The sequence below is a fragment of the Astyanax mexicanus genome, chromosome 11 (genome assembly GCF_023375975.1).
Source record: "Astyanax mexicanus isolate ESR-SI-001 chromosome 11, AstMex3_surface, whole genome shotgun sequence".
NCBI lineage: Eukaryota > Metazoa > Chordata > Actinopteri > Characiformes > Acestrorhamphidae > Astyanax > Astyanax mexicanus.
Window position 1 is genome coordinate 49,241,989 of NC_064418.1, and position 10,894 is coordinate 49,252,882.

At 34.8% G+C, this 10,894-nt stretch overlaps 1 protein-coding gene across 1 annotated transcript; it reads right to left on the reverse strand.

Moving 5' to 3' along the window:
* Positions 1-366: 366 nt before the first annotated feature.
* fev (FEV transcription factor, ETS family member) lies at positions 367-10,074 on the reverse strand. Its single transcript, XM_015601996.3, has 3 exons — positions 7,206-10,074; positions 5,974-6,045; positions 367-3,089 (listed from the first exon to the last, which is right to left on the reverse strand). The coding sequence occupies exons 1-3, from the start codon at positions 7,255-7,257 to the stop codon at positions 2,566-2,568; spliced, it is 648 nt and encodes a 215-aa protein (XP_015457482.3). The 5' UTR covers positions 7,258-10,074; the 3' UTR covers positions 367-2,565.
* Positions 10,075-10,894: the final 820 nt, after the last annotated feature.

The following is a 10,894-nucleotide window of genomic DNA, read 5'->3' on the forward strand; positions in this document are numbered from 1 at the left end:
TTTCTTCTTTATAGTTTGGATCACTTTAGTATTAATTATAAAAAATGTAAACTTAAGGTGTGTCCAAACTTTTGACTGGTACTGATTGATGAAATACTAAATAATTTAAACACTTAATAAGCACAGTCCTGACTGAATGTTGAAATATCAATATAAATATCATGTATCAATATAACGTGTTTGAAATATATCTATGATTTATATGCATAGGTGTATTTTTAAATTCAATATGTATTTCAATATCATAGAGCAATGCTATTTACAATAACAATATTTAAAAAATGCATGCATAAATATATATGCATAAAATATAAATATATAACTGGCCGTATTCCAGCTCAAAGTAAAAAAAACAATATATTCAGGTGTGTTTTACATGGTTTATTATTTTATTTCACATCATTCATTTACCCAGAGCAGAATTCATCAGCCTTAAATACAGGCTGAATATTCTGGTTTCTTATATTCAGATCTGAGCTGGATTTCACACATTCAGGGCTCATTCAGAAACAGTCAGAAGCGTCAGTTTATAGAAACACCAGCAAATTCTATGGAGCTTCAAAGCTTATTTAAGCACTTCAGTTTACATTTTTATATGTGAATTTTATGACCTGACTTTTAATAAACTTAAAATATTAAATGGTTTAATTCAAAAATTTGACTTTTCACAAATGCAGTTTTTTTGTGTTTTGAGCATGTGATGTTTGCTGTAATATTTGTTTATGTAATTTAAAAAATCAGATCTTAAATTTTTGAATAAACAAAAAACAGGTTCATCATTTTCAGATAAAAAAATAACGTTAGAATTTTCAACTATTAGAAACTTTGGAATATCATTTTTTTTTTAAATAAAAAAATCAGATCCAATTTAGTTTGGATTAAAAAAAATAAAACTACATTTACATCTACAAAACTCAGATCTAAAATTTTAAGATGAACAAAATTCAGGTTCAAAATTGTTAAAAATGTAAAAAAAAAAAAAAAAAAAAAAAAAGGTAAAAGGTTCATAAACTCAGAAATATGAATTTAGGCCAGAGGTGAAATATCTGGTAGATAGATTAAAAATGTTGTGTCTGAATATTTTTTATCTAATAATATCTGATGTTTTAAACTTAATTTTATTCAACAGCAAATTTCAACCAATAAAAAACACAAAACAGCCACTGTTAAAATTTAAAGTAAAATTTAAATATTCAAAATGCAGATTTAATCACTTACTGTATGCCTGCTTTAAAGCTTCATGAAATTTGTCCGTATAATAAAACAATAAACATATTATACAACTACCTATATCACTAAACCCCAGAATAAAACAAAAACTCCTTGATTTACAGTACAGAAATACTCAAAATATCAAAAATATATACAACACTGGGGTCTGGATGAGAAAAAAAACATATAAACTCAATTATCCTCCATGTTCATATTAAAGTAGCTCAGACTACTAAATAAATATAATATAATAAATATAATAAAGTGGCTAAATGTGACAAAACTTCAATTAAATTAATGATAAAATGCTGCTTATTTTTGTTTGATTTTCAGTTCATGGGGCGGAGCCACATTATCTCATTAATCCTCACCAGCCTGTGGAGTTTAATCAGGATTAAAGGATTTCTGAATGAAACTCTTCAGCTATGTCAGAGTCCATCACCTTCACCTTCACACGACCTTCAAACAACCTTCAAACGACCTTCACACAACCTTCAGCAGACCTGAAGACCTCAGCATGTCCTTTACCAGCCGAATCTCAGCTGCACGTCCAGAATCAGAGCAAAACACTACAGCAAAACCTCCCACAGCACCATAAACACATTAAAGTACTGAATAAATATGTTTTATTACTAAATCAAAACGTAAAAGTACGAATAAATGTCATGGTGTTGAATTAACAATTTACAGCACTGATTCACTGTGACAGCATTAATTGAGTACTGTATTGTAGTTATTCAGTATTAACTAAGAAGTGTAATGCAGTAATTCAGTTTTTACAGGGTTAATTCAGTCTGCAATGTATTAATTCAGTATAAATCCAGTATTGTAATGCAGTATTTCAGGATTAATTCTGTACTGTAATGTAGTAATTCAGTAATAATCCAGGGCTGTAATGTAGAAATGTAATATTAACTCAGTATTCTATTGCAGAAATTCATCACTAACCCACTACTGTAATGCAGTAATTGTGTACTAATTCAGTACTGTTATTTAGTAATTCAGTATTATTTTAGTACTGTGTGTAATAATTCAGTACTGCAATGTAGTAATTCAGTGTTAATTCAGAACTGTGTGCAATAATTCAGTACTGTAATGTAATTCAGTATTTATTCAGTGCTGTAATGCAAGAACTGAGTATTGTGTGTAATGTGTGTAATAATTAAGTAATTGAATATTGTGTGTAATAATTCAGTACTAAAATGCAGTAATTCAGTAATAATTAGGTACTGTAACGCTGTAATTGAGTATTATTTAGTACTATAATGCGGTAATTTAGTATTGTGTGTGTTCTGTGAGCTGTGGGCGGGGTTTAGCCGCTGCGCGTGCGTGCAGGTGCTCTCTCTCTCTCTCTCAGTTGTAGTGGTTGTTGATGTTGTTGAGGTTGTTGACGCAGCTCAGGTGCGCGGGGGATACGGTGCTGAAGGCGCCGCCGGGCTGCAGCGCGTGGCTGTGGTACAGGGCCTGGGGGGAGGCGGGCCAATAGGAGAAGCCAGGGGGCCCCAGGTTGAGTTTGGAGATGTTGGGGATGCCGGAGAACGGGATGGGGGTGAAGTTGGTCTGCAGTTTGTACAGGGCCTGCTCGGTGGAGGTGGGCTGGCACACCTGCGCGAGGCCGTGGAAGTCGAACTTGTAGGCGTAGCGCTTTCCGTGTACCTTGCTCATGATGTTCTTGTCGTAGTAGTAGCGGAGCGCGCGGCTCAGCTTGTCGTAGTTCATGCTGGGCTTGCTCTTCCTCTCCCCCCAGCGCCGCGCGACCTCATCTGGGTCCAGCAGCTTGAACTCGCCGTTAGTTCCCTCCCACGCGATGCAGGAGGTGTTGGAACTGTCGGACAGGAGCTCCAGCAGGAACTGCCACAGCTGGATCTGACCACTGCCTGCGGGAACACGTGCACATAAAGCTGTGGATCAGAACTTTCATAAATACTTTATAATAAAGGTTCACAATTAACAGCACTTACCACTGTAATAAACCTGGTTAAATGCTTCTGTAATGTCCCACATAGTAGTTGAGACAGCTGGCACACAACCGACCTTCAACGTTGACATGTGGTTGAAATATGACTAAAGTCATGTATGTTGTTGTTTCAACGTTGAAACAATGTTGAATCAACATTTAATGTTCAATGGTTGTGCCAACATTTTAACGTTGAATCAACATAATGTCTTCAACCATCACCATATAATTTCTAAAAACGGTTGGATGGAGGAATGAAAAAGTGTTTTACTTCTATTTGCAGTAACTGCTTTTTAATTTAACATCATGTTTATGTTCTATTAGTTTTACTGTTTTAGTGTTTTTGAGATCAGATGTTGAATCATATTGGTGGTGGTGGGTCACTTTCGTTATCCTCAGCTTAACTACAGTGATGTAAGCTTATTGTTAACACTTTGTTAACTATAGGAACCATTTTCTCATTTTAGTGAGGTATGGTTTATTAAAGGTTGAACGTTGCTATATCAACGTTAAAAACAGTTGATTCAACGTTGATTCAACGTCAAAATGCCAGCTGGGATCGTTATTTTGAACTCACTTTACATTACTAAAATAATATATCACAGCACTGTATTAATACATTAAACTACTTAATGAACACATCACATACATTATTACTGAAACACATTCTACTGAATTAGCACGAAGTATTAAATTAACACATTGATATAAGTAGATGTCTTGTACACTCTAAACAACAGAGGTAGGATATGAGTACTTTTTGTACTCAAAGGTAAATTATTTGTAATTGTATCTTCAAAGGTACAATGTTGGTCTTTACAGGTCAGATTTGTTCCCTCTGAAGTACAAAGTCTTTTCTAACAGGAATAAGTACAGAGTTGTACCATTTAAACAGCCAAAGGGTACATTCAGTATTCTGTATCAATTTTGGATGATCAAGTTCTTGACACATATTCAGTTGATGATAATGTTTACAATCTTTATAATCTTTACTTGCACAAAAAACATGGCTAAAAAAGGACTTTCACTGAAAGGTACTTTTTTGTAACTCAATATGGTACAGCGCCAGCGACAAGCTTTATACTCTTTTAAGTACCAATCTGTACTTATTTTTCTTAGTGTGTACTGGAGGTTTTAGTCTAGAATGATATGTATTGATGAAGTACTGTAAGCATTTTATAATTAATGTGCAGTTCTAATTTAGTATTTTAGTGCATCAAAAATGTGTAGTCAGCACTGCATGGATTACTTCAATATTGTAGGCATTCACACGTATAGTACTGAATGACCCCACACAATATTAAACGAACAAAGCACAATACCAAAGAAGATAATAAGGTACTAAATGAAACATTATAGCACTAAACAAACACATATTGTTCCACATTTCCACACAAAGAGCGCTATTTGGCACTAGTTATCTAATCGTACTCTTTGAGCTTACTGCGTTATAACATTGCAGTGTAGAAAAATCACGTCGAAATACATTACAATAAACCAGGCCTGCCATTAAGTACAATATTATATTACACTTATGTTTGAGAGTGAACAAAAGCAGAACAAACAGCATCATAAAGTGTTAAATTGTAAAGTGTAAACTGATCGTAGTACTAATGCATATAAACTAATGCATTCAGTTGCACGCTTATGTTTACACCTCTGTCTACACATTGTATTTTTAAAGTATTTTTATGTTTATATATGTATATGTTTACATAGATTGTTTTTGTATTATTATTTGTTTGTAAACTACAGTGAATGTGTGTGTTCTGCTACTGTTATTTTTTACAGATCCACTGTTTTTGCGCTATTCAGTAATAAATAAGCATTATTTTTAAAATCACACGAGCTCCCAATTATTATTAATATGAATCTGTATCATTAAATTTCTCCTTAACCGAACGAAATCATTTAATCAAAGTCACTATAGATAAATATTATTTGAGTATTTTTTTAACGCGTTACCTATTTAGGAAGTGCAGATTTTTTTTTTTTTAACATTCCGATAAAACATAGCGCTCCAAACACGCTTCGGTTTTATTAATTCACGTTTAAATAAACTAAAATGTAGTTAGATTTTATTGACCATAGCAAAATGATGATTTATAAATAGTATAGAAGCTCGCAGTTCAACCACTATTTAAGGAATAAAATATCCATCTCTAAATTGATCCGTTCATGGAACACGAAATGGAACGATTATTTATAAATTAATACTCATGTTAAACTAACATAAAAGCAGTACGTTTTATACTTATTAAGAATGGTCCATAAAACCAGTTGCTTATAAGTATAAATGTATAAATCTAAAACGGGAGAGGCCCCGGGGCGTCTTTTAAGCAGTAAAAATACAAAGAACTAATAATGAATACGTTTTAATAATCTGACACGATAAAAAAGAGCTTTTAAATCCGATTTTATATAATGATCAAATGCAAATGAAATGTAAAAATTGCGATCTGATTTTAAGTATGGATATACAAATGAGTGAAAATCAGAAAGAGGTGGATTAATTTTGTATTACTGTGTTTGTATTAATGAAAACTATTTCAACCCTCTTTTAATACAAGCTCTTATTTATGTTTATCAGTAATAAACCATTAAACCAAACAAAATTCTTAAAGAACATAAATATATATGCGATATTCGTTTACCTTTACACAAAGTAAGCAATATATGTGTTTTTTTTATTCTCTGGGGAGTAAATAAAGAATCTAAAGGTACTTTTAAATCATTTTAGAGAACAGTATGATAATATTTTAATGTTAAAAATATTTACCGTTATATTTATCGGATGTTCTTACCTTTCTGCACTCCTGTGTTGATGGGGCTCCACGACGATGTTTTAGTGTCCTTCAGTAAGTTTTCTGTAGGATCTAAAGTACAACAGATTACTGTAGTTCACTCATCCACCCAACTCAACTTAAACATCCGTTTAATTATGAAAAAATGGGAAAACAGACTCAGTAATAATATATATATATTTTTTCCAATTTCAGGGAAAATCTGTGATCTGTAAAGGTGATCATTCCGCGTTTCCATCAGCTGTGTGTTTAAATGTGTGGAGGAGCTGATGATAAACAGTGCAGTGAGTCTGTAGTGAAAGATTTCACTGCTGGATCTCAACAGAGGAGTCAGGAAACGCGTCCAGGAAAAAGGACATCCGCTCCAAACCTCCCGCCTAAAGACGCGCGGAGCGAGCAGCCGCGCGCCAAAGCTCGGAGAGGCGCGCGGAGGAGAAGAGAAGAGAAGAGAAGAGAAGAGAAGAGAAGAGAAGAGAAGAGAAGAGAAGAGAAGAGAAGAGAAGAGAAGAGAAGAGAAGAGAAGAGAAGAGAAGAGAAGAAGGAGACAGAAGGAGAAGAAAAGAAAAGACAAGAAAATAGGAAAGGAGATGTGAAGTTGGAAGGAGAATGGAGAAATAAAAATACAAAAAAGAAGAGAAGAGAAGAGAAGAGAAGAGAAGAGAAGAGAAGAGAAGAGAAGAGAAGAGAAGAGAAGAGAAGAGAAGACACAAGATCTGAGAAAATGAAAAAGGAAGTCAGGAGAAGAAAAGATTGACGAGGAGACAAAATGAGAAAAGAATAACGATTCAAAATACACATAAAGAGAAGATCTCAGAAGAGGGACTTTACCTGAGGAAAGAAATTAGAAGAAGATACAAGGAGGAGAAAGCAAAGTAGAAGAAGAGGAGTAGAGGGAATAGAATAGAGCATTTTCAGAGGAGTGGAGAAGAGAAGAGGGCAGTGGAAAGAGAAAAAACTAAGGTGGCAAAATGAGAAAATAATGAAAGAAAAGAAGAAAAACTACTAAATAAACCAAAGTAGAAGTTTTGAGAACATAGGAAAGGAATGGAACTAGATGAATAATAAAGGAAAACTCAGAGAAGTAGATGATGTAGAAAGGTGGAGAGGAAATGAAGGAAGGAAGGAAAGAGAGGGAAGAAGAGAGGTAAAGGGAAGGGATGATCAGGGCCCTGAGCTCAGCATCTTCTGCTGGGTAGTAAATAGCGTGTTAGTAAGTAGAGATCCAGCCGTACCTGAGAGATACATGTTAAACACTAGGCTTCCTCCTCCGCAGCGCTGGGGCATTGTGCTGCAGGCGCACGCGGGCTTAGGCTTTCATTGAGGGGGAGATTTTTTATTAAACTTTATCTCAAAACTGGGATCTGGAATAAATGTGAAACAGATTGAAGTTTCCAGGCAACTGTCAGCAGCGCCCATCTCTGAGACAATATTCAGACAGCAATTTCCTCTGGAGCATTGCTTTAATTAAAAGAGCAATTTACCTCTGTCAGCCCTCCCCGCGCGCAATAAAAAACACACCGATAGAAACCGCGCGCTTATCGCTTACCGCTATCTGCCTTTAATAAAGTTTCAGCGTTAAGATCGGAGTTTCTATGGAGAATTGAAGTGTTTGACATGGAAACCAGTTCAGATCCTCTCTCTTTTCCGCCGCTTCGCCTCTCTGCAAACAGAGCCGGCCTGCTGCCCGCTGTTTACCTTTTAGGCACGCTCCGGCGCGCGCGGCCAAACACCGGGAACACTGTGTCCCGGAGCTCCAGGACGGGGGGCTATAAATTTAAAAGGCTTTTTACATCATGATCATATTGATTAACCATTGACAAAAGACATAGCAAGAGGGCTTTAATCACCAAATTTACAGGAAAAATAAAATACCCAAAAGAATTACTTCACTTTCAAAAATATTTGTTTCCTATTCATATTTGTTTCCACTTGTCCATTCTTAATAAAATACAAGAAAAGCAAAAATATTGCTTCTCTTGAAATGGAAGTCAGTAGAAAAAGATTTGGTTCCAATACATTTTCTATTGTTCTAATTTTCATAAAATTATATTTTTTAAATTGAAAAAATATATATATCATGGGAGGCTTTAACTACCGAAAAAAATCTGCTTCACTTTCAATTTACGTCATTGAATGTCCATCCTTAATAAAATTCATATATATATAAATATTGAAACAAGACAAAGGGGTTGGACCACCAACTTCACCACCAGAGCTCCAGGGCGGGGGCTATAAATTTAAAAGGCTTTTTACCCCATGATCATATTAATTAGCCATTGACAAAAGACATGGCAAGAGGGTTTCATCCATCAAGTTTGCAAAAAAGAAAAATAATAACAAAAACTGCTTCACTTTCAATTGAAGTCAATGGGAAAATATTATTATAGACAAAAACATAATATAATGGATTAAACCACCATCTTTACAGGACAAACAGGCTCTTATAATTAAACATTATAAGAGTCTATGATGAAAAAAATATTCCAAGTAATTCCACAGGCATTTCTATTGGTCCATTCCTCATTAAATATAAAGAATAAGAGCTTGAACCACCAACTTTACAGGAAATTTTGGTTTTTAAGTGTGTCCCCAGCATTTCTCTATTTTAGAAAACTTCCCAGTTTTGGGCCATTCTTTCTAAAAATTGATTACACAATGTGAAGAACAACTGCTATATATATATTATGTGAAAGACAAGACTGAAAAACTTACACAAAACATGTACAAATAATTGTGTTCACCCTTTCTGATAATGATGATGATTAACCAATGACAAAACCACAAACTTTAGAGGACAAGAAAAAAACATCAGCCACTTGCAGGTCAATAGAGGTCAAAGTAAAAATATTTGATTCCCATACTCTTTGAAGCATTTTTATTGGTTTATTCATTAAGAAATCCTGATATAACATATGAACAGTATTGGCAAGATTAAATACATGTTCAAATAATGTTCTATGACCCCTAATTAATGCATTCATTCAATTAAAGAAGTTTTTGCTGACTGACACAACCTTGTTTGTCATTGAGGAAAAGCTATTGCCAATAGAATAAGACTCTCTAGAGCAGATAAACAAATATGAACCTAATGGCACCATGCTGTCGAATGCCTAATGTATTTAATTAAACAATGAGCAGGTGTTTAAATAATCTTGTATATATAGATACACAATGAGTTTTAGTCAATATTTATAGGTTATAGTAAATTATACAGTGTCAGAAACCAAGTTGAAGTCTATTAGTAGAGATAATTGGGTGGATCAGATACTGCAGCAGTGCTGCAGGAGTTTTTAAACACTGTGGATAATCTCTCACTGTCTTCCAATCTATTACACACTCCTACCCACAGGTGTAGTAATGATCTCTGTGCACTATGCTCCTCAGCATTCGCTGACCCCGCTCTGTTATATTATACTGACAGAGCACAGAGTCACTGTCGTTCCCAGTCTCTTCCACTGTGTTATAATATCACTGACAGTTGGCTGTGGAATATTTAGTAGTGAGTAGTGAAATTTCAACAGACTTGTTGTTGCATCCTATCACTGTACCACAGTGCTGGAGTTTACTGAGCTCCTGAGAGCCTGAGACACATTCGTCCACTAATGTTTGAAGAAGCAGTCCCAGCATGTGTTGCTGTGCTAATAGCTACTCTGTACTGTACTGGGCTGGTGATGCACTCTGGAGAGGGGATCTGGTTACTTGTCTTAAATAGTCTTAATAGTCTTAATAGTCTTACACATTATACACATGTACAAGTTCTAGTTCTAGAGTAGCTGCTGCTTTTATACACATGTGGACAGTTCAGAGATTTAGATTGGTAAGTATATACTTTTTTATATATATATAAAATGGAATATCAGCTGTATTCTGTGGTATATTTCTCCGGCTTTATTGAATATTGAATATCTGCTTATCTCCATTGTTGTTGATAAATTAACAGTGGTGGTGACGTGCTGATGTTTGCTGGGATCCAGTATAACCAGTCAGTGGTGGTGTGCTGGTGTGTGTCCAGGTGTTCCAGACTTGCTTTAGCTGCCTGAGGTTTTAATACAGTTCGCAGGCAACTTAAAACAAGCCCCGAAAACCCGACAGAGCCGCCTCCGGCTGCCCCAGCTGAAATGAAAGATGAGTGATAGTGTTAATAAAGCATCTTTAGGAGGCTACAGTCACAATAACAGAGCGCTGTTAGGTGTGTTAGCGTCTGAAAGGTGTGAATCTCAGATCTGGTGGAAATGTTGGGAAGTTTTAATTTTAAATGCTGATAATCTTTTAGCTTCTATTTTAACATTATTCTTTCCAGCCAAATCTGGTAGCTAATACATAATTTTACAGGAATTTTATAATGTACTACTCTTTACATTATTAGGGTAAATGTGGTTTGTGTGGTTAGTGGTGTTTGTTAGCTCTGCTTTGTTGCTGTACTAATAGCTACCCACTGTACTGGGCTGGTGATGAACTCTGTAGAGGGGTATCTGGTTAATCATGTTAAGTGTTAAATCTTTCTTCTCTTTCCTCCATGTGATGCGTTAGTCTTACACATTCTACACATATACTAGATTGAGTATAATCAGCGACAAACAGAGCTGTTGTAATCCCTAACTCAAAAATATAATCTGATCAGCTCTCAGGATCAGAAATATTTGATAAATATTGACAATTTTTGTCTAAAAAAATATCCATTAATAATAACACTTCCAATAAACTTAACTTAATGATAGACAGTGGTTACACACAGCTGAAATGTGTTTTATCCATATGAAGCTACTGTAAATGTATGTACTAAATCTGGCCAATCCAAGTATTCAAAATATTACATTTCACCAAAAAACTAATAAAAGTGATCTACCAGTAGTATAAATGTTGTTACATAGATTGTTAACTATGTGTAACTACACATTTATTAAATACACATTTATTTCCT